At 56.2% G+C, this 27057-nt stretch overlaps 1 protein-coding gene across 1 annotated transcript in view; it reads left to right on the forward strand.

Moving 5' to 3' along the window:
* Positions 1 to 95: 95 nt before the first annotated feature.
* Positions 96 to 27057, forward strand: part of CELF5 (CUGBP, Elav-like family member 5) — a 39493-nt gene continuing 12531 nt past the window's right edge. Inside the window, exons 1-3 of the mRNA XM_012646174.1 lie at positions 96 to 227; positions 13742 to 13824; positions 25709 to 25760. Of these exons, the coding sequence (XP_012501628.1) occupies positions 25709 to 25760 (52 nt within the window). The 5' untranslated portion in view covers positions 96 to 227; positions 13742 to 13824. The remainder of the gene's footprint in view (positions 228 to 13741; positions 13825 to 25708; positions 25761 to 27057) is intronic.

Genomic DNA, 27057 nt, shown 5'->3' on the forward strand with positions numbered 1-27057 from the left:
CCGGGGCAGCCTCCCGGACCACCACCACCCCTCCCCGCACCCTCTCCCCATTCATTCGGCCTCTCCCCCCACCCCACCCCCACCCCTGGCGAGGCCCCGTCGGGGAAGTTTGCACCTCTGGACTCCATTGCTTTGGCCATTTGCACAAAGCCAGGCCGGCGGGGGCAGGGCCCGCCCGGCTGTGGGGGACGCGGGGGACACAGATGCCCAGGACGCCAAGCTAATCGGTAACTACAAAGAAAGAGAAGGTGGGGGCGCCGGGAGCGGAGCCGGCTCTGGGGTGGGGGCCGGGGGTGGTTGAAATGTCCCCCTCTCCCCAACTGCCCACTCCCTGGCCCAGCTCTGTTGGGGTCCGCACCCTCCACCCCTCCGCGTCTCTGCCCTGCCCGCTCCCTGCGTCCACCTTTGGCTGAAGTTAACAGTGGCCGAGGCTGCCAGCGGGGTGCGGGGGGGTCTGGAGCCCGAGACAATGAGCTTGGACCGTCCATCTGGGCAGAGCCCAAATCCCAGGCCGGCCAGGGCGGAGGAGGGAGGTGTGGGCGACCTCAGAGCCCAGCGGGGGGAGGCCTGCCCGCCTGCCCGGCCCTCTGATGGCATCCCAGGAGGGAGGGGCGCCCGCCCCGTGTGTGTGTGTCCCCAGCCCTTGGCTCAGATTGTGGGCCCAGCACCCGATTTGGGTGGCTTTGACAGGCTTCCTGTCAGGTGTTAGGGACTGGGGGTGGGGACTTCAAAGGCTTTGTGCTGGACACCCCTGCGCCCCCATCCTCTTGCAAGACCCGGGAGAGGCCGGGGGAAGGACCAGGGCCTGTGACCTATTTTGCGCCCACCACGGTCGGTCGCATGCATGGTAAGCATGCATACATGTTTATTGAATGAATGAATGAATGAATGAATGAATGGCAGGGCTGGGAAGGCCACAGGGAGGGTCCGGTGGGATGGAGCCCAGGCCTGTCACTTGAGCAGCCAGCCCCTCGGGCTGGTACCTTGAGGAGGAGGAAAGAAACCCTCTCTCCATCCCCTGCCTTTTTTCAAACCAACCATCGCTCCCCCCACCCCGCAAAAAAAAACTGGGCCGGAAAAATCTGACTCCTCCGGGTGGCCTGAGCGGGCAGAGGGGGCTCGCACCCAGTCGCGGGGCGTACTCTGGGGTCTGCGGACGGCCGGAGGGCTTTTCCCACCGCCCCCAGCCCCTGGTATGTCTGAAGCGCCCATTTCTAGAAAGATTCCAGGGGGAATCCGGCAGCCCACGCGGGCCCCAGGCTGCACGGACAGACCCTCGGCGGGTCGGGGTCAGAGAGACAGCTCGGTGCAGGCGGCCCTTCCCCCTGCGCGTTGTCGAGTCTCCTGTGGAAATCCCTGGCCGGGGAGAGGCGAGGGGTGAGGGCTGCTTCTGAGCTTTTCCCCAGACCTGAGCTTCAGTTTCCCTGCTGTCCACAGAGCAGGGCTGGCGTCCGTGGAGCCACCTGTCTCTGCTCGGAGAGTGTTGGGATTCCGGGGCGCCGTGGGGTCTTTTCCATGGGTGACGTTTCCTCGGAGGGTGAGAATTTACAGACATGGTGTCCTTCACAGCCGGCCACCACCCTCCACTTTTTAGGGAGCCTGGGTCTGTCTGTGTCCCCTAGACAGACGGGCTGGGGGTAGCTGGGGAGGGGCTTCACGTCCTCTCAGGGCAGGGGACCCCTGCCCACCCCTGCGGGGCCTGGCTGGACATTACCTGGCCTTCACCGAAGGCTGTTGGGCAGGCGGGCGTGGAGTGGGGGCCAGGAGGTGGGGGCGTCTCGAGGGCCAGTGTCTGTGACCCAGGCCTGTGACTGGGGCTCAGCTGTGTGGCTTCAGGCTAGTGGCTGCCCCTCTCTGGGCCTCAGCCGAAGGGAGGTGGAAAAATGAATGAGGAAACTAGGGTTCCGGGGAGGGGAGCGAGTCCAGGCACCTCCTGGCAACACGTGTCTTACTTGGCTTGGTTTCCGGGGAGCCGGCAGGTCACCTGGAACCTGCAGCTCGTGGAGCAGCGGGGCCGGGGGTGCAGACCCCAGAAATCCCCCCATAGGCAGCGCGTCCCCCCAGAGCCTCTGGGTCCCCAGATGCTGGGAATGTCCTGTGAGGCTGGGCAAGAACCAGAGTGAAAACATTCCTTGAAGGTCGCCTGGCTCCGGGCGCCCGGCGCAGAGAGGCCACCTGGCGCCACCGTTCACTCCCGGGGCCGTGTCACCCCCTGTGGAAGGGGTCGCCGCTGAGGTGTCAGAGCTTATATCAGGGAAACCGAGGCCCAGAGAGGCACATAGGAGGTGCCACGGCCGGCCAGAGCGAGGCCGTCATCACCCGCCTGCCCCCCTCCCAGGCCAGGGGAAGCAGAAGTGTCCGTGTCTGTGTGACAAAGTGGTGACAGGGTCCCCCAAGCCGAGGGTGAGGCCCCTGCAGAGATGGTGTCAGGAGGGGAGGGGGCCGGGACAGCCCCTGACAGCCACAGCCGAGGGTGGCACGGGGGCTGAGCTGAAGCCACCAGAGACCCAGGAGATCTGTCCCCAGCGACGGGGCGGGCGTGGGACGGTTCTCCAAAAGAGGGCAGGCCCACCGCCCCTCAGCCCTGGGCTTTTTTGTTTTTCAGAGAGAGAGATGGAGACAGAGGGATCCAGAGACCGGGAGCCGGGGTTGGAGAGAGATGGACAAGGGTGGGACAGGGAGGCCACAGGCCCGCTCCCCTACCCACAGCCCCCAGATCTGTGGCTCCTCCGGAGCGAGGGGGGCTCCCCCAGGAAGGATCCCCACCCTAGGCCAGGGGCTCAGGCCAGGAACGGGAGGCTGGGGTTGGGCTCCCACTGCCCTCACTGCAGCCCCCCTGCCCAGAGACCCTCCCTCCGTCCGAGGGGGCCTCGAGGTGCCCTGGGAGCTGGTGTCCCTCTCTCCGCCACTGGGACCGCGTGTTGATGCCCCCCCCGCCCGGGATGCGCAGTGGTGCAAGTCCAGGCACCCCATGTATGGCAATCGCATATGCATTTGCATGTTAATGGCAATATTTGTCTTAAAGTGAGGTTGCACCGGGACGGTGCCGGTGGCGGGGGGCATGGCGGGGGCTGCGGTGGGGGCCGTGGTTTCCATGGGAGCACCAGCTGCTGGCGCGGCTCCCGGCAGCGGGAGGAGGGGAGGCTGTGGCAGGCTGAGCTCTGAGGCATGACATTCCGAGTGTGACGCCAGCCGCAGGGAGACAGCGGCGGTGGCGGGCGCGGCCTGGCATAGGGGGACCAAGGAGCAGTTGGCTCTCTTCGTGGTGGCCATGGGGACAGCAGCAGGGGGCTGGGGCTGAGTCACCAAAGGCAGGCTGGCTTGAGTGTGCACGGAAGGGACCCTCACCTGGGGTGCTGTGGTTTCCAGCTAGGCATGCCTCTCTCTGGGCCTCAGTTTCCCCAGCTGCCCATTCTTCATTTAACAGACTTTCATGCATCTGTGACTGTGACATCGGTTCTGCCTCCTCCCCTCCGCCCATCTGCCATTCAGACAGAGAACATTTATTGAACGCCTACTATATTCCGGCATTTGTGTGGAGCCGTCATGAGCAGGGATCCCTTCTGGGACTCATAAGGGAGTGGGCTAGACATTAATCCCTCCATCCTTGTGACCAGCCATTATTGAGCACTTGCTGTGTACCAGGCCCTGCTCTGGACCCTGGGACACAGAGTTGGGCAAAGCAGATCAAATCCATTCCTTGCCCCCTACCCAGATGGCTTCTCACCCCAGATTTCAGCATGGAGGAGGGAGACGGCTGAGGAAACAGGTGTCAAGGCGTCGAGCTCAGGGATGTGACGGCGGAAACACACACACTGGCAGTGACGACCCAGAGGAGGTCCTGCGCCTGCAGGATGGAGGCTGGGGGGGATTCCGGGAGGAGGCGCTCGGGGTGGCGGAACGGTTGGGAGCTTGCCATGGAGATGAATGTGGTTTCTCCGCATCTTACCGGCTGCGTGGCCTCGGGCAGGTATCTTAACCTCTCTGAGCCTCAGTGGGGCCTCCTGTTTCAGAGGAAACGGGGCAGGAGGGAACTGAAATGGCAGTGATGCTCTTGGCACGGGGCCAGGCACACAGTATGTGCCTGGTCAGAGGGCGCTGGGCATGTTACGTGAGTGCACTGAGACCTGGAGGGCGAGAAGGTAGGGAAAAGTGTTTCTGGCAGAGGGAACCATATATGCGAAGGCTCAGAGGAGCATGAACTCTGGGGAGTCATAGGTGAGGGGAGGATGGAGTTTTTGCCCTGGTGGGGAAGAAATAAAGGATCTTTCCAGCCCCAGAGTCGCCTTCTTCCACGGGCTCTCCTGAGGGGGTCTGGCATTGGGGCTGGACTCAGAACGCTGTCCCTGAAACAAGCCTATTTCAAGCCTATGTGAGGCCTCATATTGGCAAGTGAGGCCTTGGCCACTGCAAACACCCAGTAAGACTATGTTTGTTCATTCATTCATTCATTTATTCATTCAGCTAACACTCCCTGAAAGCCCTCTGGGGCCTTGCCTTGTACTGGGCAAGAGAGAGCTCAGGCGGGAGCCAGACATCAACAGCCATAGCTCTTGTGGTCAGGGCCGGGTCAGACAGAGGGATGCAGCATTGAGGGAACTGGATAAGGAAGTGGGGGCTCTGCCTGGGGAATCCAGCTGCGTGGAGGAGGGGTATTAGAAATGGGGCTTTGTAGAATCAATAGGAGCTTTCTAGGCAGAGAAAGAATCCTCATTTGTGCCTTCACTGAAACACTTATTGTGTTCCAGGCCCTGTGATGGGCATGGAACATGGCAGTGAACAAGATAAGGTGGATGTCTCTGCCCCCCCTGGATATGGGCAGGGGGAGTGGATTTGCAGAGGCCTGGAGGTGTGAAGGTGAATTTTTGCAGCTGGGTTAGAGGAGGAATTCGGCGAGGCATGGGAGGTGAGGCTGCAGAGTCAGCATGGGGTGGACCCTGAAGAGCCTCTGATACTGGACTTAAAGGTGACCAAGGCCAGAGGGAGTGGCTGGTAGGTTTGGAAGATGTTGACCTACAAGAGTCCAATTGGTCTGGGGTTATGGTCGTCATCACAGACATGTAAGCTCTTTGAGGGCAGAGGCTGTGTCCTGTTCACCATGTTGAAGTGGAGCATGCGGAGGTACAAGGGCATGAGGGAGTGGGAGCTGTGAGGATGGGGGAGGGGGCTGGCTGACAAGCGGGTGGGTGGATGGACGTGCAAACCAATGGATGCAGACATGGATGGATGGGTGGGTGGATGGCAATGACTCAGTGGATGTATGAGTGGATTTGATGAGTGAAAAAGTGGATAGGTGGATGGAAGGCTTGAATGGATTAGTGGATGGGTGGGTAGGTGAATGGATGGATGAATCGATAGGTGGGTGAGTGGGTAGGTGGATGGATGGATGGGTGGGTGGATCAGTAGGTGTGTAGATGGATGGATGGATGGAGAAATAGATGAGTAGATGGATAAATGGGTGAATGGATCCATGATGGGAGGATGGAATATTAATGGGTGGCTGGATGGGTGGATGGGAGGATGGATGGGTGGGTGGGAGGATGGATGGGTGGACAGATGGGAGAATGTATGGGTGGGTGGGTGGATGAATAGATGAGTGGATGGGTAGGTGGGTAGATGGATGGATAAACAGATGAGTAGATGGAGAAATGGATGAATGGATGGATGATGGGTAGATGGGTGGATGGGTGAGTGGGCGGCTGGATTGGTAGGTGGACAGACGGGCGCATGGATGGACGGATGTGTGGGTGGATGAATGGATGGATAAATATATAAATAATGGATGGATGGATTAATAGGTGGAAGGGACAGGCGGAGAAGTGAATGTTTTGGTGGAAGGGTGGATGAATTGAATGGATAATGGGTGGATGGACAGGTGTGTGGACGGGTGGATAAGCGCATGGGTGGAGGAATCGCTGGTGTCGTGATGGGGACTAAAGCCATGGGATGAGTCAAGACGCCTGCAGGCGAGAGATCAGGGGTCCCGAATGAGCCCTCAAAAGCCCCCCTCTGCCTCAGGCTGGGGCAGAGGCAAAGGCAGGGAGGTCAGAGGTCACCTGGGAGGCAGCATGCCCGATGCAGGGTGCAGGGGTGGGAGGCCAGGGACGCAGCCCCTGTCCTCTTGATCAGGAGTCCATGCATTCATGCAGTCAGGGGCAGTAAACAGGGAGAGAAAGCCTGTCTTGCTGTCCCCAGCGATGGAGGGGACAGCTTCAGGCTGAGAGGATGGAGGAGGAGAGGCGGATGGCAGAGAAGGGAGGCTCTTGTGTATTTCTCAGTGCGTGATGCCGTGAGTCCCATTTTGTGGATGAGAAAGTGAGCGCTCAGAGAGGTTAAGCGACTGGCCCAAGGTCACACAGCAGAGAGGCACTGGGCTGGCTTCGATCCTCATCTTTCACAACGAGGTGACAGAGCTGAGGTGAAAGACCAAGGGTGTGGGACCCCGGCATGCAGGGGGTTTGGGATCGAAGGGGTTTGAGACGGGACTGGCGCCCTGGCTGGGGGCAGAAGGAGACAAACAGCAGTGTCTTCCTTGTCTCTGTCTCTCCTGCACACAGCTGGTACATAATAGGTGCTCAGGAAATACTGGATGACTGCATGCAGGGTGCGGCGGGCAGAGCAGGGGTAAGAATGAATCGAATGTTGCTGCCCTTGAGAAAGTAGTTTGGATCTGCGCATGTCAGCTTAGACACAAAATAACTCAGTTCATTCTGCAAGTGTTTATTGGCACCTTCTGTGTGCCTGGTATTGTGCAGGCCACAGGGACCCAGCCCTGAACGAAACCTGTACAAACCTCTGTCCTCACGGCGCCTGGCGTGTGGGAGGCACAGCGAGGAGGCCCGTGTGGCTGGAGCAGAGGGAGGACGGGGAGAAAGGGAGCAGGGGAGGGCAGGGAGGGGACGGGCGGGTCGTGCAGGGCCCTGAGTTGCAGGGAGGACTTGCAATGAGCTTTGACCCTGAGGGAGGCGGGAGCCATGGAGGGCTGTGGGCAGAGGAGGGCTGTGGGCAGAGGAGGGCTGGGCCCTGACGCAGGTGCTCACAGGTGCCCCTGGTGGCAACTTTGGGGAGGACAGACCGTGGGGGGCGAGGGCGGAGGGGACCAGGCTGGGGCTGGCCAGGGCAGAAGCTGTGAGAAGTGGCCACGTGTTACAAAACTGGTAAATCACAGCCCGGGTGGGAGACCCACAGGCATGGGGACAGCCCCTGGGGGTGCCTGAGCCCTCCCTGGCTGGGGGGAGGGAGGGTTTCCAGGGGAGGGGGCTCGTCGGCTGGGACTTGAAGGTCGAGAAGGCAAAGACAGGGGTGAGGTTGTGCGGGTCAGTGAGAGACCAAACCTTGGATGTGGCCTGGGTCAGGGCGTAGCCAGGGACACGTCCACCGTCTGTCCGGGATCAGTCCCGGATCTGCCGAGCTCCCAGGGAAGGGACGAAAGTTGCAGACTCGTGCATGAAGTTGAGGACTATGAATCATAAGGAGAAAAAACTGGTGTTTGTTTTCTTTTCGTTTTTAAACAATTTTGTGGTTTATGATTATGTTTTTTAGGCCATTCGATCGGCATACCAAGCCTTGGTGGTTTAAGGAGTCCCCCCCAGTGCTCTGGAATTTTCTGAAACTTGGAAGCACTTTATCCACCCAACCCCCAAGTTTGGGTTCAAATCTAGGGGTTGTTTCTGGCTCGCTGTGTGGCCCCAGGAAAGCTGCTTAAGCTCTCTGGGCTTGGTTCGCTCCTCTGGAATATGGGGACAGAAATAGCCGATGGGTAGAGTGACGATTTGGGCGGGGCTGAGGGCCCTGTGCACACAGCTGGTGCTCCCTGGCTGGGCTGTTTTGGGGGGTTTTCACCAGTCCTGGGAGGTCCTGTCTGTAATGCCCCCCCCAAACCCTGAGATCCAGCAGGGCCCAAACCCGGCTCCGCATCTTTCTTCCAAAGCGCCTCCCCAAAATTAGCCCCAAACCATTAACATTCTAGGACAGAGGCGGAGCGTGTCTAGAAGCCAGCTGTTTGGTTTGTAGACATATTGAATTATTACGGGGTTACTTCATGATACAGCCTCCCCCCAAACATGGGGCTCTGACTCCCGGAGGAGCCAGGCAGGCAGGGTGAACCCCAGAGAGCTTTCAATGGTGGAGAGAAGGTGCCCACCTTACAGATGAAGAGACTGAGGTTCACAGTGGCCCGGGTCACACACAGGACCACTAGGTCCCCATCTGGGTTCGTGTCCTTGGGCCATCTAGGGCTGACCACAAAACTAGGAGGGTTGAAACGGCTGACATTTCTTCTCTCACGGTCCCAGAGGCCAGAAGTCTGAGGTCGCCCGATGGGGCATTGTGGGCGGGACTGTGCTCCCTCTGGGAGCTACAGGGGAAGGTCCTTCCTGCCTCCTCCAGGCGTCCTTGGCTTGTGGCCACGTCACTCCAGTTTCTGCCTCCGTCTCCATGCAGCTGTCTCCTCTGCGCCTGTCTCCTGTCTCTTATGAGGACACTTGTCATTGGATTTGGGGCCCACCTTAATCGATGATGATCTCATCTCAAGATCCTCACTTAAATCTGCAAAGACCCTTTTTTTTCAAATAAGGCCACAGTCCAGGTTCCAGGATGGACATATCTTTTTTTGGGGGGGGACCATCATTCAGACCCCACCATCCAAGCCAGTCCCAGGCATCCTTCTCCTCCATCCCCGCCGCCCCTCACCCCTGTCCCCTCCAGTGGCGTCCCCCACCTCTCACCGCACACTTCAGGCAGAGCCACCCGTTGCGCTCTGGACTGTCCCCAAGCCCGCATCCCTCCCTGGCCCCAGGCTGACCGCACACGGGGCTGTGTCGGGCTCTGCCTCGTCTCCGTGTCACCGAGCAGGGTGTTGTCCCCGGGCTGAGCAGGGACCTCTTGCTGCGGAGAGAGCACAGAGAAAGAGTCGCTTCCCCAGAAAAGACATCCCTGGGGCTGGAGGGAGGGGTGTCCTTGCGGGCTGGGGTCATGCAGGGCTGACTCTGCCACTTCCTTTATTTTTTTAATATTGTGTTCCTCCTTCTATTGCCATAAGTAGACTGAGCTTGTTTATGGCAAAGTCTTGTTTTGTCAGTGGCCAGTGCCTCAGTTTCCCCATCTGTAAAATGAGGATGAGACTAGACAGGGACGCCATTCTCTCGGGCTAATCTGAGGACTCAAAGGATTCGTGTGGGCAAAGTGTCCTGTGACATGCCTTGTGCTCAATCCGCATCCACTGTTACCTTTGTTGTTATAATATTATGAGTCATGAAGCTCCAACAGCTCAGATCTTGGGGCAGAGGGCAGAGGATCTCAGTGTGAGGAGGGACCCTCAGGATTCCCCAGTGGTGAGGTTTCCTCTCTGGGGAGGCTTTCCTTGCTTGCCTCCAGGGACCGGGAACTCCCTCCCTCCCAAGAGAGCTGTGATGAGGCAGATCTAGTTATTAGGAAATTTTAATCCATTGAGCAGATCTCTTGCTCCCCAAGGATCCTGTGCCACACGGTCCCTGATAATGCCCTTGGGTCTGGAGAGTTGAGTGCTGGTTAGTATTAAAAACCAATGGACTTCATGAACATCGCCGAAAGTCTGTGCCGATTGGGACTGTGTAAATTTGCTAGGGTTGCTGTAACAACGCGCCACAAAGTGGTTGTCTTAGACAACAGAAATTTATCCTCTCACAGTTCTGGAGGCCAGAAGTTGGAGACGAAGGTGTGGGCAGGGCTGGTTCCTTCTAAGGCCACGAAGGGGAATCTGTCCCGGGCCTCTCCCGGCTCCTGGTGGTGGCCGCATCCTTGGTGTTCCTTGGCGTGTAGATGCATCACCCCGATCTCTGCCTCCTCCATCACGTGGCGTTCTCCCTGCGTGTGTCTTGGTGTCTGGATCAGGGCCCATCCTGATGACCTCATCTCAACTAACTCCATCTGCAACGACCCTGTCCCCAGATGAGGTCCAACTCTGAGGTCCTGGAGATTAGGACAGCAACCTGTGATGTGGGGTGGGGCACATTCAACCCATGACAGGCTCTATGAATCGAGCCTCTAATTGTCCAAAAGTGGGGAAACATCACACGTTTTCACCAGCTAGTAAAGACGAGCTAAGAGCCCGAGAAGAGATTGGACCGGGAGACCAGGGAAGCCATGAGAGAGCATTTCAGCACCGGGGACAGCGGCTCGCGGGTTTTTGTGTGCCTGCGTGTGTTGTCTGGGGCTGCCAGCCTTAAAGGCTGCTGAGAGGACCCATCCTTATCCTCCCTGGGCCACCACCCTTCGAGTTCTGCAGACTCCACAGGCAAAAAAAAAAAAAAAAAGGATCTTAGGAAGGACACTTTTAAATTATTTTTTTAAGACAGGGTCTTGCTCTGTCACCCAGGCTGGAGTGCAGTGGCGTCAGCCTAGCTCACTGCAGCCTCCAACTCCTGGGCTCAAGCAATCCTCCTGCCTCGGCCTCCCAAAGTGCTGGGACTACAGGTGCCACCACACCTGGCTAATTTTTCTATTTTTTTGTAGACACAGGGTCTTACTCTTGCTCAGGCTGGAGGGACATTTTTTTGCCATTATTTTACAACCGGCTGAAGCCCAATTTCTTGCTGATAATGCCTGATTTCTCTCAGGCCTTAATGCTAGTTGTTTTAGTGTGATTATTATTTTTTTTGGAAGATCTTGGGGAATAAAATTCCAAAAATAGAAACATCAAGAGGAGAATAGACAGACAAACCATGGAATAGTAGAAGGTGTTTGAGTCACAAATAACAACAACCAAAGATTAGGACACAGACTTTATATAAAGAGTGCCCTACAAGCGACGAGGTGCCCAACTTCATTAATAACTATAGGAATGTACATGAAAACCTCAGTGACATACAACGACACACCCATTAAATGACTAACATTTAAAAGGTTTGCAAAGCCAAGGGTTAGTGAAGACGCAGCACTAATAAAACTAGACATCGGTACAACCCACTTTGGAAAACTATTTGAAAGAATCGATAAAAGTTAAGTCTATGCCCACCTTATAACCAGCAATTCCATTCCTGGGTGTGCCTTTGTGCATTAAAATATATAGACAAGAATGTTCCATAGCAAGAATGTTCCATAGCGGTCTATTCATAATAGCCACAAACAGCAAACAACCCAAATGCCAGGAGAGTAGATAAACAATTGGTAGTATATCCATAGGATAAAATACTGCACAGCAACAAGAAGGAATTAACCCCTGCTACACACAACCACATGTTGTTGCGTGTATATGGAGTGAAAGAAGTCAGACACGAAGGTGTACATAGGCTACGATTCCATTTATGCCGGTTTGAAACCAGAAAGCACTCAATGACGTTGATCAATGATGCACGCAGGGCACGAAGCCACAGTGAAATCTCGTCACAAGAGCCAGGGTACAGGTTGTAATGGGGTGGGGGCACCCAGGCTCCTGGTGGCTTCTCGGTGGCTACCACATTCTATTTCTTGATCTGGGAGATGCTTATAAGGGTGTAATTATTTGTTACATTGTACACTTACGTGTTTGCACTTTTCAGAGGGGTGTGATTGTAATATATCTCAATTACAATTTTTATTGTGTTAAAATATATGTAACATAAAATGTAAAATCTTAACCATTTTTATGTGCTCAGCTCAGTGGCGTTAATCACACTCACGTTGCTGTGCAACCATCACCGCCCTCCATCCCCAGAACCTTCTCGTCTTCCCAAACTGACACTCTGTCCCCATGAAACACTCCCCACCCCCTCCCCAGCCCCTGGCACCCACCACTTTACTTCCTGTCTCTGTGGACCTGACGCCTCTAGGGACCTCCTGTGAGTGGAGTCACACAGGATTTGTGTTTTTCACTGATTTCACCGAGAATAACGTTCTCAAGCCTCATCCACGTTGGAGCAGGCGTCAGAATTCCCTTCCGTTTTCAGGCTGGATAACATCCCACTGTGTGGATGGACCGCGTTGTGTTTGTCACCCACCCGTGGACACTTGGGTGGCTTCTACCTTTTGGCTATTGTGAACAGTGCTGCTCTCAACGCTGTTAGACAACTATCTGTTTTCCTCTCTGCTTTCGGTTCTTTCGAACGTGTACCCGAAGTGCAATTGCTGGGTCATGTGCTAATTCTGTGTTTAGTTTTTGAGGAACTGTCAAATTGTTTCCCACGGCAGCCATACCATTTTCCATTCCCGCCACAAATGTTTTTAAAAATGCTGCAAATCTTGGTGATTCTAGCAGGGACACTTAAAAATAAAATACAATAAAATGGTAGAAACTCGTTTAAGGTCTGCCTGGTCCCCTCCCCCCAGCCCCCCAAGGGTTCGAGGGGACTTGCAGACCCGGGATGGGGACCCTTCCCCACCGCTCGGCCCAGCTGGTGGGAGCCGGCAGCTGGGCGCTGGCAGCTCAGCAGGAGGCCGCTTTAATTAGCTCCTGCTCAGGGGATCCCTGGGTGGGGGGCAGACAGAGAGATAGGGAACCAGAGGGTCCCAGGGCAGAGCAGCCAACAATGGTCTCATTTCACAGGCAGCAAAACAGGTGCACAGAGGTCAGAGGGCGAAGCCCTGCGCTGGGCTCCCGACTCCTCTGTCCATCCCAGAAAACCTGACTCCCTGCCTGCAACCACCTCCTCCCCAGCCAAGGATGTTGTCCAATCACAGCCTCGCTCTGGACCACTCTAGGGCCAGCCCCGCCCCTCACCTCTCCTCATTGGGCCTGCCCCCTGCGGCCGCACCACACCCCCTCAGACCCCGCCCCTCACCTCTCCTCATTGGCCCTGCCCCTGCGACCGCGCCACACCCCCTCAAGTCCCGCCCCCGCCCCATGGTGGGTCCATCCTGTAGCTCTTGTGCGTGGACCATCCTCTCTGATGGGGAAACTGAGGCCCAGAGAGAGGCGGCGCCTGATTCAAGGCTACAGTGCAGGTCAGGGTCAGAGTCTGCTACACCCTAGTCCAGTGCTGGGGTCTCCCGTCTCCTTGGGACTACTGGTGCCCCTGCCCCGTGACCCCCCTGGGGAGGAGCTCCGCCCACGTCCCCGACCCCCTGACCCCACGACCCCTCCTCGCCCAGTGCGCTCAGAATCTCAGAGCATCAGCCACTGACGTCATCAACAGCCCGGCCTCCTCTGTCCCCGTCCCTGTCTCACCCTTTGGGGAGCGTAGGTGTGTGCGGTGGGGGATGGAGGTTGCTGAGCCACTGTCACTGTTCCCACCCCCAAAACAGGTGGCTCCCGCGTCCTCTTCCCTTTTTATTTTTCAAAATTATAATGCACACAACATAAAATTGACCATTTGAACCATTTTTAAGTGCGCCACTCAGTGGCATTAAGCACATGTACAGTGTTGTGCAGCCATCAGCACCCTCCATCTCCAGAACATTCTCATCTTCCCAAACTGAAGCTCTGTCCCCATGAAACACACCCCACCCCCTCCCCAGCCCCTGGCACCCACCGTCCTACTTCCTGTCTCTGTGGATCTGACGCCTCTAGGGACCTTCTGTGGGTGGAGTCACGCAGGATTTGTCCTTCTGTGTCTGGCGTCTCTCACTGAGCACGATGTCCTCAAGGTCATCCACGCTGTGGCCTGTGTCACAGCCTCGTCCCTTTTCATGGCTGCGTGATATTCCAGTGTGTGGACAGAGCACGTTGTGTTTATCCATCGATGGGCACTCGGTTGGTTCCACCTTTGGGCCGTCATGAATCGCTCCGTCGTGAACACGAGTGTGCAGTGTGCTCGTTTCTTAACACCCCCGTTTCTCTCCCCTCCAGGCTGTGCCTTCCTCACCTACTGTGCCAGGGATTCCGCCATCAAAGCTCAGACTGCCCTTCACGAGCAGAAGACCTTGCCCGGGGTGAGTCCTGCCTGGTGTCCGGAGAGGAGGAGATGGAGGGGCTGCTCTTGGCCTGGGATGGGGGCCGAGGCCCTTCCTGGGATCAGCTGTGAATTCTGCATGCAGAGGGATAGAAACCTTCATCAGAGTGAGCGTTTATGGAGTGCCGACTGTGTGTATAGTTCACAGCAGAGTAGTGTGTGGTTGTGCAGATTGTATACTGCACAAAGGCGCCTAGTTCAGAGTGTGAGTGTCATTGGGCTGAGACCTGGAGGATGAGGAGGCATTAGCAGGCAAAGAGAACAGCCCAAGCAAAGGCCCTGGGGCAGGACTGTGCCTGGGGTGTTGGAGGCACAGCAAGGAAGCCAGAGTGGCTGGAGCAGAGTGAGGAGGGGGAAAGAGGGAGGAGGGGAGAGCAGGGAGGGGATGGGGCAGGGCCTTGTGGGATAGTGATCAGTTCTTTGTGCTGTTGGCAAATTCCTCTAAGCGTAGTAGACCATATTTTTGCATGGCTGGAAGCTTGTACCCTTCTATCCAGAAAAATCCGTATGTACCTGGAGATTTACCAACACTTCTAGGAGTCCCTCCCAGCTAAGTGCCTCTCCCCCATTCCCTCGTCCCATTTTCCCGATGGGGTCACTGAGACCCAAAGCCAGTTTCCCTTCCACTGCCTGAGGCCTTGGGGGTCTGGGAACCAGTTCCCTCCACGGTGGGTGCAGAGCTGGGTTCTGGGCTCCATCGGAGCCAGAAGGGAAGATGGAAGAGGGTGGAAGAACTGAGGGCTGCGAAGCCTCCCTCCCCACACACCAGTCCTTCTTGCCAGGCTGGTCTCCCAGGTCTGAGGCCACCTTGGATGAGAAGATGTCATATTCGCCAGCAGCTGCTTCTCTGTGTCGGTCTTGAGGGTCCTCTGCCCTTCTTTCCTTGTCTACTCTCCCTGGGTCAGCCCATAAATCCAATGCTTCCCTCTGTCCATCCATCCATCCTTCCATCCATCACCCACCTGCCCACCTACCTACCTGCCCATCACCCATCTTCCTGTCTATACACCCACCCACCCAACCATCCATCTACCTAACCATCCATCCATCCACTCACACATCCACCTGTCCATCCATCCATCCATCACTCACTTATCCACCCACCCATCCTTCCATCCATCCACACATGTGTCCATCCATCCATATGTCTATTTATCAATCCGTCCATGTATCCATCCATCTATCCTCCCAGCTGCCCATTCATCTACCCATCCACCCACCCTCCATCCATCCGTCCACCCACCCGCCCTCCACCCATCCATCCACCATCCGTCCATCCATCCATATGTCTATTTATCGATCTGTCCATGTATCCATCCATCTATCCTTCCATCTGCCCATTCATCTACCCATCCACCCACCCTCCATCCATCCATCTCCCTCGGACCTTCTGCCAGCACCTGAAAATCCAACAGATAGATGGAACTTTATGGGCACCTACTGTTTCCCTGGCACTGTGCTAAACTTCCCTCACCAGCTCTGTGTCTGGTCACCTCCTGAGTGACCCTGCAGCTGTCCCCTCAGGTCCCCCAGACCCGACAGGGCTCAGACCAACCATGGCATCCCCTTTGAACTAGTTTCTCCTCCTCAGTTCCTGGGCATCAGACTCTCCTGCCCCCTCCCCTTCACCCCTATAGCCCGTGGTCCCCACGTCCTTCTCCCCAGAGCCTCTCCCCGCCGCTGTGACCCCTGAGCTCACGTCTCAGCTCCACCCCTCCAAGCTGCACGACCTCGGCCCAGTGCCTTTCCCTCCAGTCTGTGTCCCTCATCTCCAAAATGGGCGTCTCCTTCTCCATCTGACGGGGCTGGAAAGAAAGAATTCAAGACGTGAGAGTGCAAAGCAGATGCTATTTTTGGAGATGTTAAATCATTATGTTTTGGTCTCTGGCCATCCCTAGTTCCTAGAAATCTCTCACTCTCCAGACACCGAGAACCCAGCCAGGACACCAACCTCTAAGGTCGTGCGCAAGGACTCATGGGAAACTGCCTTTCCTACCCCAGGGATTCCTACCCTGCCTCCAAGGCCACACCCTGATGTCCCACTTTCTGCCCACCCATGATCCCTCGGGACTGGGGGTGTCTGTGTCTGGCTCTGGGCTCCCCCAGATTGGGATCCCCTTGAGGACAGACCTTGTACTTGGTCCTCTGCACCTATTAGTTCCTCCAACATTTATTGAGCACCTGATTTAGGCAGGAAGGGGACACAGTACAAACAAAAAAATAAACAAGTGAACAGATGAGAATTTCCAATGGTGAGGATGATGCTGAGAGAAGATAATAGGGGTGATTTTGATTTCCAGAGCAATGACTCGGGATGGGAGTGGCCAGGGAAGGCCTCTCTGAGGAGGTGACTGAAGCAGGGAGGGAGGGAGTCCTGTGCTACCTGTGGAAAGTGCCTTCCTGGCAGAGGGAACAGCCTGTGCAAAGGCCCTGAGGCCGGACCGAATCACAAACTGAATGTCTTAAAGTGACAGAAAGGCATTCTCTCACAGTTCTGGAAGCCAGAAGTCCAACATGAAGGTGCCAACAGAGCCACACTCCCTGCTGATGTGGCGTGACATGGCCTTCCTCTCTGTGTCTATGTCTCTCAAGTTTCCCTCTGCTTCTCTCTCACGAGGACACCTGTCATTGGATCTAGGGCTCACTCCACAACTCAAGGTCCTTCACTTAATTACAGCCACAAAGACCCCTTTTCCAAATGAGGTCACAATCACAGGGTCCCAGGGTTAGAACTTGGACTCATCATTTTTGGCGGAGGCGGGTGGCAGGTGGCCATGATTCAGCTCATTCCAGGAGGCGACCACAGAATGAATGGCCAGATATAAGGGTGACCCGGGGACAGCATCGAGAGGGAGAAGCAGGTAGCCCACGTGGACGATTTAGCAGGGGGCAAACGGGATGGCTCCTTGGAGCAGGGGGCGTTGGGGCTTAGTCTTGAGAGACGGGAGCATTTCTGACAGATGCAGGCAGAGATGGGGTGTTGCGGGGACGGGTTGTACCAAGACGGGAGGCAGGAACACGCCCAGCATGCTGTCGAATGTGGGAGCGCACAGAGCCTCTGCTGACTAACGAAGCGTTTAGGTTAGGTTAGGAGTGGTTTTCAACGAGGGGCGATTCCACCCTCCACCAAGGGACACCGGGCAAAGTCTGGGGACATCTGTGGTTGTCACAGCTGGCGTGCTTCCGGCATGGGGTGGGTGGAGGCAGGGACACTGCTCAGCACCTGCAGTGCCCAGGACGGTCCCACCCCAGAGAATGATCCAGCCCCAGTGTCCACAGTGTGGGGGGCAAGAGACCCTGCCTAGGAGAATAAGCAGCGGGTGAATGTTCTAGAACAGCGTTATCTAATAGAAATACAATGAGAACTACATATATAATTTAAATGTTTCCAGGAGTAACATTTAAAAGGTAAAAAGAAACAGGCGAAATTAATCATGATAATATATTTCATTTAACCCGATATATCTGAAATCTTATTGTTTCAATGTGCAGTCAATATAAAAATCATTAATGAGACTTCTCACCTTCCTTTTGAACTATGTGTTCGAAATCTGGTGTGTATTGTTCTCTCGTAGATTTGGACACTGAGTGTTTATCCACGATGCTCGATCTGTATTTGCATTTGTAAAAATTCACAGTGGCAAAGGCAGAGCCATGGACCCGGGGTGTTCTAAACACACCTACAGGTTTTCCAAGAACAAAGTCAGGCATCCGGCCGGGAGCAGTGGCTCACGCCTGTACTCCCAGCACTCTGGGAGGCCAAGGCGGGAGGATTGCTTGAGCTCAGGAGTTCAAGACCAGTCTGAGCAAGAGCGGGATCCCGTCTCCACTAAAAATAGAAAAATTAGCTGGGCATGGTGGCGCATGCCTGCAGTCCCAGCGCTTTGGGAGTCCAAGGTGGGAGGATTGCTTGGGTTCAGGAGTTTGAATCCAGCCTGGACAACATAGCGAGACCTCATCTGTACAAAAAATTTTAAAAATTAGCGGGGCATGGTGGTGTGCACCTGTAGTCTGGCTACTCGGGAAGCTGGGGCAGGAGGATTGCTTGAGTCCAAGAGTTTGAATCCAACTTGGGTGACATAGTGTCTCTTAAAAAAAAACCTAAATAAATAAATTTATATTTATATTAATTATAATGAAGCAAAATTTAAAATTCTGGTCTTTGATTGCACAAACCACATTTCAAGTGCTTGGTAGCCACCTGTGGCTAATGGCTTCTGTATTGGACAGTATTGTTCCAAAATGTTCTAGACCTAGGGTCAGTAAACTTTTTCCATAAATGGTCAGAGGGTAAATATTTTTTGGCTTTGTGGGCCATATGACCTCTGTGGCAGCTACTGAAAGTATAAAAGCAGCCATAGGCCGGGCACAGTGGCTCACGCCTGTAATCCTAGCACTCTGGGAGGCCGAGGCGGGTGGATCGCTCAAGGTCAGGAGTTCGAGACCAGCCTGAGCAAGAGCGAGACCCCGTCTCTACTAAAAAATAGAAAGAAATGATCTGGGCAACTAAAATATATTTACATAGAAAAAAAAATTAGCCAGGCATGGTGGCGCATGCCTGTAGTCCCAGCTACTCGGGAGGCTGAGGCAGAAGGATTGTTTGAGCCCAGCAGTTTGAGGTTGCTGTGAGCTAGGCTGACGCCACGGCACTCTAGCCCAGGCAACAGAGTGAGACTCTGTCTCAAAAAATAAAATAAAATAAAATAAAATAAAAGCAGCCATTGACAACACGTAAATGAATGGGCGTGGATGTGTGCCAATAAAACTTTATTAACAAAACCAGGAAGTGGGCCAGAACGGGGTCGTGGGCGGTGGTTTGCTGAGCCCTGTTTAGACTGGCACTGTCAATACAACGTTCTGCGATGGTGGAAATGTTCTCTGTGCTATATGCTATGGGGGCCACTCTCGCCGTGTGGCTGTTGAACCTTTGAGTTGGGACAAGTGTGACTTAGGAACTGAATATTTAATGTTACTTAATTTTAATAAATTTAAATTTAAACCACCACACATGGCGAATAGTTTCAGTTTTGGACAGCACAGATCTAGAATGTTCTAGACCAGGGGGCCAACAACTGTGTCACAACAGCACAGATCTAGAATGTTCTAGACTGGGGGGAGCAGGCACCATATTGGACAGCAGAGATCTAGAATATTCTAGACCAGGGGTCAGCTGCTGTGTTAGACAGCAGAGATCTAGAATGTTCTAAACTGGGGTCCGGCTACCATATTGGACAGGACAGATCTAAGGTCTAGAATCCAGAGTAAGAGAAAGGCAAGATTAATCCAATCAACATGCACTTATTTATCTATGTATCTATATCTATGATGTATCATGTATTATATATCATTACGTGCAAGACCCTGCAGTACCATGAAAAGGAGAGGTACGGGGACCTCTCAGAGAAAGTGGGCATGTGCATGTAGTGTCATAATATCTCCAGATTTCAGAGTTCATTGTCTCTCTTTGATGCTAGCTCATGGGTGGGGGTGGGGTCTCCAGCAATGTCCCGCACTCTCTGGGCTCTGTTTCCCCAGCTTTCCGCAGGGGCCTGGGGTGTGCACGTTCCCTGTCCCCTGCACTGCCTCACTGCCTAATCAGCCCAGGAGCCTGGGCTGCTGCTAGCTCCCTTGGACTGTGGCTCAGAGAGGGGAAGGGGCTTGTCCAAAGTCACCCAGCAAAGAGGCGGCCACAGCTCAGATCCACCCGACTCCGTGGGCCTTTTACCTCTGGCTTTTCTGGGTCAGTTTCTTGCAAGCTGAACTTTGCTCTCCTGGAGGCAGGGGCAGAGGTTGGATAAATAAGAGGGAGGCAGCTCACAGCTGACCCTGAGATGAGGTGAGCCGGCTCCATCTGAGCCCCTGCGCTCCACATCCCCCACCCCAGGCCTGGGCTGCATTCTTTGAGAGTGGAGCCTGGCTTTTGCAAAATAGTTCTTAAAAATTTAAGGCTGGGGGTGGTGGCTAACACCTGTGATCCCAGCACTTTGGGAGGCCAAAGCAGGAGGATCGCTTGAGGCGATCCAAGCCCAAGCTGGTCCAAGACCAGCCTGGGCAACATAGCAAGACCCTGTCTCTACAAAAAAATAAAAAGAAATTAGTAGGGTGTGGTGGCGCACTTAGTAGTCCCAGATGCTCAGGAGGCTGAGGCAGGAGGATCACTTGAGCCCAGGAGCTGGAGGCTGCAGTGAGCTGTGATCACACCACTGCACTCCAGCCTGGGCAATAGAGCAAGACCCTGTCTCTTAAAAGAAAAATTTTAAAGTACTATAGACTTCCAGAAAAGTATATGTAACACAAATAATCACAAAACAAACACCCCGGTTACCACGATGCAGCCGGCACCCCGAAACCACCCCATCCCTGCTCCTAAGTGGAAGCCCTTTCTTCCTGTGGAAGCAGCCACTCTCCTGACTTTTGTGGTAACAGACCTTGCTTTTAAACATATCCCTAAAATATGAGGTGGCTTTTGCCTGTGTTCCTGTGGACCTAATGTGCATGGGGTAACAGTCTATGTCATCTTTTCTGTGCGCCTTCTTGCTCCACGCAGCGTGAGGAGGAGACCCACCCACGTGGTGGCGTGGATCTGTGACTTTCGAGTTTTCGTTCCTGTGTAGTATTCCACGGCGTGAAGACGTCATTTATTTATGCATGCCCCTGTCGATGGAGAAATTTGCTGCGACAAATAGAAATCCTTGAGGGTTTGCTTTTGGCAGATACATGTCACATTTCTCTCGAGCCTATGCCCGGCATTTCAAATGACAGATCTTAGCAGAGGGGTTGACTTTCGGGGTGAGCCACCTGTCATCTGCAGACATGCAGTCAGCTTTTGGAACCGGGGAGGGAGGCTCGTGAGGGGCGGATGGGGGCGCTGGGGGCTCTGAGCACGCTCGCCTGAGCCTCCCCTGAAGGCTTCTCCGCGCTGGGAGCTAGAGCACGAGGCGTGCCCCGTGCTGGAAAAGCCCACCCAGCCGGCTCACGTGCCCGCACACGCCTGCACACGCACAGCCCGCGTGTCGCGTGTCTGGGCGTGCAAGACACCAAGGCAGCAGCCACCATCTCTCCTTCACCCTGCCTCCCCCTGCAAATAACAAAAACCCAACCATGCATGCGTGTGTGTGTGTGTGTGTGTGTGTGTGTGTGTGTGTGTGTGTGTGTGTTGGAGGGAGATGTCTGTCTATCTCTGCAAACCAGGAGTGGAGTGACCCAGGTCATTTGCCACCTCTGCGGTCCCCTCCCCCCTCCCGGCACAGCTAAGCCTCCCCCTCCCTTCCCCCCTAGTCAACAGAATGCCCCTTTTCCGGTTCCCTGCGTGGTGTGACAGCAGCGTCCGTGGGGGATGTAGTTTAATCAAATCTCAGCATTCTGGAACAGCATCCTAAATTGAATAACGGAGTCCCAGAATAGAACCTGGAAGGGACTGGGGGACCCTGGGATCCAGGCTGACTGCCCGGCTGTCACGCCCCGGGACGCCACCTTCTCCCAGCCCTGGAGCCTGAGCCGCGGGTTCCTGGAGATGGGGGTATCCATGTCCAGGGCGGTCGGGGAGGCGCCTCCAGCTCCTGCTCTTGCTCAACACGCTCCCGGCCCGTGGGCAAAGCGCCTGAATTTCACTGGTCTGGAAACCGCAGGTCTTGTCCCGTGTCACTTCCGTTCTCACTTGTGGGCCCTGTGCTGGGCTCTCTTGGCGGGGACAGGGGGGTTGCAGAGCCCTGCGTCCCTCGGCCCCGGCTCCCGGGAGCTGACTCGCCCAGATAAGGGGCAGCGTGTGTGTCAGGGGAGGAGGGCTTGAGATCGAGGTGACGTCTGTGGACAGAGCAGCCAAAGCAGATGGATGGTGACGGGAAGGCTTCAGGGAGGAGGTGGCATTCGAGGGGTGAGGATGGGGTGCAAGGGGGTGCATTCTAGCCCGGCGAGTTCACAGGCAGTGTTTGAGGCGGTGTGGCAGGAGGCAGGGGGAGGAATGACAGGGACTGAGCAGCACAAGGGCCTCAAATGCCAGGATGGGGAGCTGGCACTCTACCCCAAGGGCAGTAGGGAGCTATAGCTGCATTTAGAGCAGGGGAGGGGCTTGGTTGGGGTGTTTGACAGAGGCTGGGCAGGACACAGGAAGGAAGGGAGGAAGATGGAATTGTGGCTGAGGCAGCTTAGAGGGGGGTCCACCTGTTTCCTCCCTTTCCACGCCTCCTAGAAACAACCCATTCCGGGCCTCCTCTGGACCCCAATCGTCCAAAGGCACAACTTTGCAAATCCACGAGAATCCTGGCCTGGCCCTTGGAGCTTCAGTTCCCCATTCCTAACACACACAAGTCAGACATAAAGGACCCTGCTTTTCCAATGGTGTGCGGCTTGGCGGGAGTCACCCAGCAAGTTGGGGGCAGAGGAGGGACTGTATCTCAGCCACCTTGTGCATGCCCACCCACACCCCAAAGTCCCAAGACTCCCCCCAGCCCACAGCATCCCTCAGCTGGAGGGATGGCTGGGTCCTCAGGGGACCTCTCCTCTCCCTTCTTTCTGGCCTTGGTTTGCTCATCTGTAAAATGGGAGTGAATGTTTCTCTATCTCACAAAGTTGTTTGGACATTAAATGGGTCAGCAGATGTAGGTATTGCTTCACCGTGAGAAATTGTTCCCGCCCTCCCCACACTCCTACGCCTACTGGAAAACCCACTGCAGATTTTCCGTCTTTGGTTGGTGCAGCCCTAGGATAGCCTTTGGCTCTTTGCTGTCCTCTGTTCCAGTCCTGATTGCTCCTTGCACCCCAGTCCCATGAGAGGGTCTGACTCTGGTTCTGTCTCCCCGTCCAGACCAGTGGGGGGAGGTGTTCTTCCTGGGGTAGCAGGGGGTGCACCGGGAGTGCTGTTGATTATTGAAAAGAGGGAGGGAGGGAGGGGGCAGGCAGGAGAGGCAGCAATGGGGAGCCAGAGAAGGTGGAGGAGGGAGGAGGGCACTCAGCAGAGACCTTGGTGGGACAGATGGAGAGAGGGAGCGGAAGGAGGTGGGCAGAGCCAGCTGGGCGGGCAGGGGCGACAGGAGGGGTGGGGTGCGGGGAGACCCAGATCCCCGCCTGGCACGCCTCCTCCCGGCTGGCGGGCAGCGCGGGCAGGGCCTGGCGGGCGCGGGGCGCGGGGAGCGCGCGTGCGGCGTGTGCGCGCTGTGCGCCCGGGCGGCCGGGCGGCGGCACGTGGATGCCAGCCTGGCGCGCGACTCCAGGCCGGCGGGTAAGGCGGGCGCCGGGCCGCGGGGTGGGCACGGCCGGGCCGAGCTCAGCGCTGGAGCCGGGGCCCGGGGAGGAGGGGGCTGCGTGCCCGGCCTCTCTGCGCTGGACCAGACCGGGACGCCCCCTCCTCCCCGCCGCCCAGCTGACCCCGGAGGGGGAGGGGACCTCGCAGCAGGCGGGGGAGGTGGGGAGCCGGCACCCCGAGGCCCCAGGATGGGGTGGGGGGGTGGAGGGCTCGGAGATGGGGGGCAGATTCCCTCCCCGCGGCCGCCCCTCCCTCCCTGCCTCCCTCCTTCGGCTCATCCATCGCCAGAAGATTATATTTAAATATCTCTTTTGTGCAAGGCAGGAGCTGGGCTCGCCCCTAAGAGGCGGTTTCCATGGCAACAACAATTGCCAGCTTCCGTGTGGTGAATCAGCGTTGCCATGGCAACCCCATCCTCATCTGCCCAAGGTGCTGGGAGGGGGGAGGAGGTGAGGGCCAGCGGAGGCGGGGTGGGAGGGGTGTGGGGAACAGGAGGCTGGAGCTCAGGTGGTCCCCCCTCTCCCCCAACACCCCCAGTCTGTCCCCAGCCCACAAGCTGGTCCCATCTGGTTGAAACCGTCTCCCCTCCTGCCTCCTCCAGCTCGCAGGGTGTGGTACCCAGGTGGAAGGGCCGGGCTGTGTGTGTGTGTGTGTGTGTGTGTGTGTGTGCGCGCGCGCGCGCTCGTGCTGGGGAGGGGGCGATCCGGCAGACTGGGTGGGGGAAGGGAGGCGTGGGTTCGCCTTTTCCCGGGTGGTCAGGGTCCCTCTGAGGGTGTGGCCGGGTGGCAGGAAGTTGGGCTGGGAGAACTGGGAACACTGGATCAGGCAGGCAGGGCCTCTCTGGCGCCTGGAACGCAGAGTCAGAAACGGGGAGGGGACTGGGGAGGGGGCCGGGGAGGGGAAAAGGCCTCCGAAGGGGGAGGGGCTCAGAGAGGGGGAGGGAAATCAGCGCTAAGGAAGGGGGTGAAGAATGAGGGAGGGGTCAGGGAGGAAGGGTGCGTGGAGCTGGGGTCAGGTCACAGGGGAAGGAATTCAGAGGGGAGGGGACTTTGGAAGTTCAGAGATGGGGAGGAGGCCCTCCCTGGGGGGACGAGTGGGGAGAGATCACTGAATCTGGAGTCCTAGAGGGCTTCACCTGCCGTGACCTTACACAAATAACTTCTCTCTCAGCATTGATTTTGACATCTGTAAAATGGGGTGAAAACGGCATCTGTCTGTGAAGTTTCTTAGGCAGCTGTGCTGGGATGAGAAAACCTGACATTTATCAGGTGCCATCTCTGTGCCAGGCTTCAAAAGTCAGAACTGTAGAAAGGGCAGTGCACAGCCAGGGGGCTCAGTGGGCCTGGGGACCCATTTTGAGATTGTCTGGGCTGGGAAAGGGTCTGAGACCAACCCTGGTTGCAATTCCAGGTGCTTTTCTATATTTGTGGAAGTCAGCCATTTCCTTCCTTCTAGCTCATTCTGTTCAGTAGGTTCCTCTACCCTGTGTGGGGTGATGTTGCAGTGGCCAGTCTGGAGGGAGACAGAGCAAGACGTAGACCCTTCCAGCCCTGAGACAGAGGGAGAAAGGAGCCTTGAGGGGTGGGAAGAGTACTTTCATGAGGGCTTTTGAGTTGGGTTTTGAAGGATGAGTAGGAGTTCGCCAGCGATATCAGTTTGGGAGGATTCTGTCCCAGGACAGTGAGGAAGCAAATGCCTCCCCAACTCTCACATCCCTCAAGTCGGTTCTCAAATATCCAAATTAGCCCATATTCAGGACTGGATATATTGTGAGAAGTTGGGGTAGTGAGGATTTCTTCCATTGAATATCATTTTCAGTGCCTGGGGTTGAGGACAGAAAATGAATCCAGATGGCAGGCTGGTCCACTCAGGTGTGACAGTCCCCACACCCAAAACTCTTAGGAACTGGCTAAAAGTAGCTACCTTGGTGTATCAGTCAGCTATTGCTGAGTAACAAACCATCCCGACCATTTTACTTGTTCATGGTTCTGTGGGTCAACGAGCTCTGCCTGGGCTCAGCTGGGCGGCTCTTCCGCAGGCCTCTCCTGAGGCCATTTGTGCAGCTGCAGTCAGTTGAGACTTGACTGGGCCCAGCTGGGCCAGGACGGCCTCACTCCCAGGTGCTGTCTGTCAGTGGGACCGCTCTCTCCGTAAGGTCCCCCGCTTTCCAGCAGTTTGTCCACCTGACAATCTCAGGGTTCCAAGAGGTCAAGAATGGAAGCCACACGGTCTCTTGAGGCCTAGGTTTAGAACTCCCACAACTTAACTTCCACCATATTCTCTTGGTCACAGCAAGTCACATATTCAAGTCCAGATGCTAGGGATGGGGAAGTAGACTCCAGTTCTTGATGGAAGAAACTGCAGTGTGCATCACATATAGGAATGGGGCCACCTTTGCAAACAATTTATCACATTTGGGGAGGCAAGGAGGCTCTTCCTGGAGGAAGGGATATTATTTTTGGGGTTTTGAGGGCTAACTAAGAGTTTTCCAGGCAGTTCCCACCCCGTAGGTGGGACTGCAATGCCATTTGGTTTGACTGGGGTGGTTAGTGGGGTGGTGGGGTGCTGAGGCGGGACACTCCCACCGCCGGCCTTGACTTCCCCCTCCCCTCTCTCTCCGCAGATGGCGCGGCCAATCCAGGTGAAGCCTGCGGACAGCGAAAGCCGCGGAGGTAGTTGTCATCTCTCCGTGGCTGCCAGGCTGGGGGTTGGCAGAGGAATGGGGGAAGGAGGGAGATCCCTTCTGCCTCTCACCCTCAAAGGGACAGTGGCCCAGGCCTGTGGATCTGCACCCGGCCCAAAGCATGCAGCAGTTGCGTGCCTGCTCACAGACCTCATGGTGGCGGGAGAGGCAGGGGTCCCCGGCATGGGTAGGAGCAGGGCAGCAAGCAGGGCTGTGTCCACAGGCCCAGCTGCCTTCCCCAGTGTTCGAAACACCCCACTCCTTTCAGGGTGCCATAGTTGGAGGTCTTCAGAGGCAGAGAGGATGGGGTCCCTGTAGGACTGTGGACTGCTCTCGGGGGTCTCCGTGTGTGCAAATGTGTTCATGCATTCCTGTGTGCATGTTTGTGCATGTGAGTGTTCACAGCTGGGCATGCCTGCGTGCAGATATGTGTGAGTATGTATGTGCACGCGGGCATTCATGTTTCTGCAGCTGGTGCACACGAGCACGCATGTGCAGTGTGCATTGGGGGCGCCTTCCAGCCTGTGTGCACATCCATGTGCCTGGCCGGCACCTGGATGTGTATGTTTGCACATGTGTGCTTGACCGTCGGAGGCTAGGCATGTGGGCGGATGTGTGGGTTGGGGTGGCAGGTGTCTGCGTGGGGCTGGACCTCAGTGTGGAGGTGTACCCATTGAGGGGTGATGCTCAGGTGTTCCCAGGGGGATCCAAGGCTGGTCATTCTTCTTCTTGGACATCTCCTCCCTCTCTTGGCTGGAGGGGAGCAGCCAGCCTTGGCTGAGGAAAGATGTGAGCAGGGCTGTTAGGACCCCTGCGTATGTGTAGGAGCTGGGTAAAGCCCCTCTGGGCTGGGAGACACTTTCACATTCTCCACCCTGGCTGTGTGGGACAGGCAGGAGAGAGGTGGGGTCTGTGTGTCTCCATCTTTGTCTCTTTATTCTGTGTGTCTCTCTCTCCATCTCCCTGGGTATCTCTGTTTCTCTCTCCTTTTTCTCTCCTATCTCTCTGCATCTCTCTCTCTTATTCTCTCTTTCCGTGCCTCCCCGTCCCTCTTTCCCATCCATCTCTCTCACCCCCATGAGTGACAGCTGCCGGAGAGTGGTTTCCATGGTAACCTGGCTCCCCATTCGTGGGAGATGAAGCTGACACGTCCCCCATTACCGAGCAGTGCAGTCACCCGAGAGTGTGGTGCCTCGCACGGGAGAGGCTGGCCCAGCCCCGGCCTCAGACCTGGGCAAGTCCCCCTCAGCCCCATCAGGTGGGGGCTCCAGGCTGCCCAGGCACCTGGT

The sequence above is a fragment of the Propithecus coquereli genome, unplaced genomic scaffold (assembly GCF_000956105.1).
Source record: "Propithecus coquereli isolate 6110/MARCELLA unplaced genomic scaffold, Pcoq_1.0 Scaffold241, whole genome shotgun sequence".
NCBI lineage: Eukaryota > Metazoa > Chordata > Mammalia > Primates > Indriidae > Propithecus > Propithecus coquereli.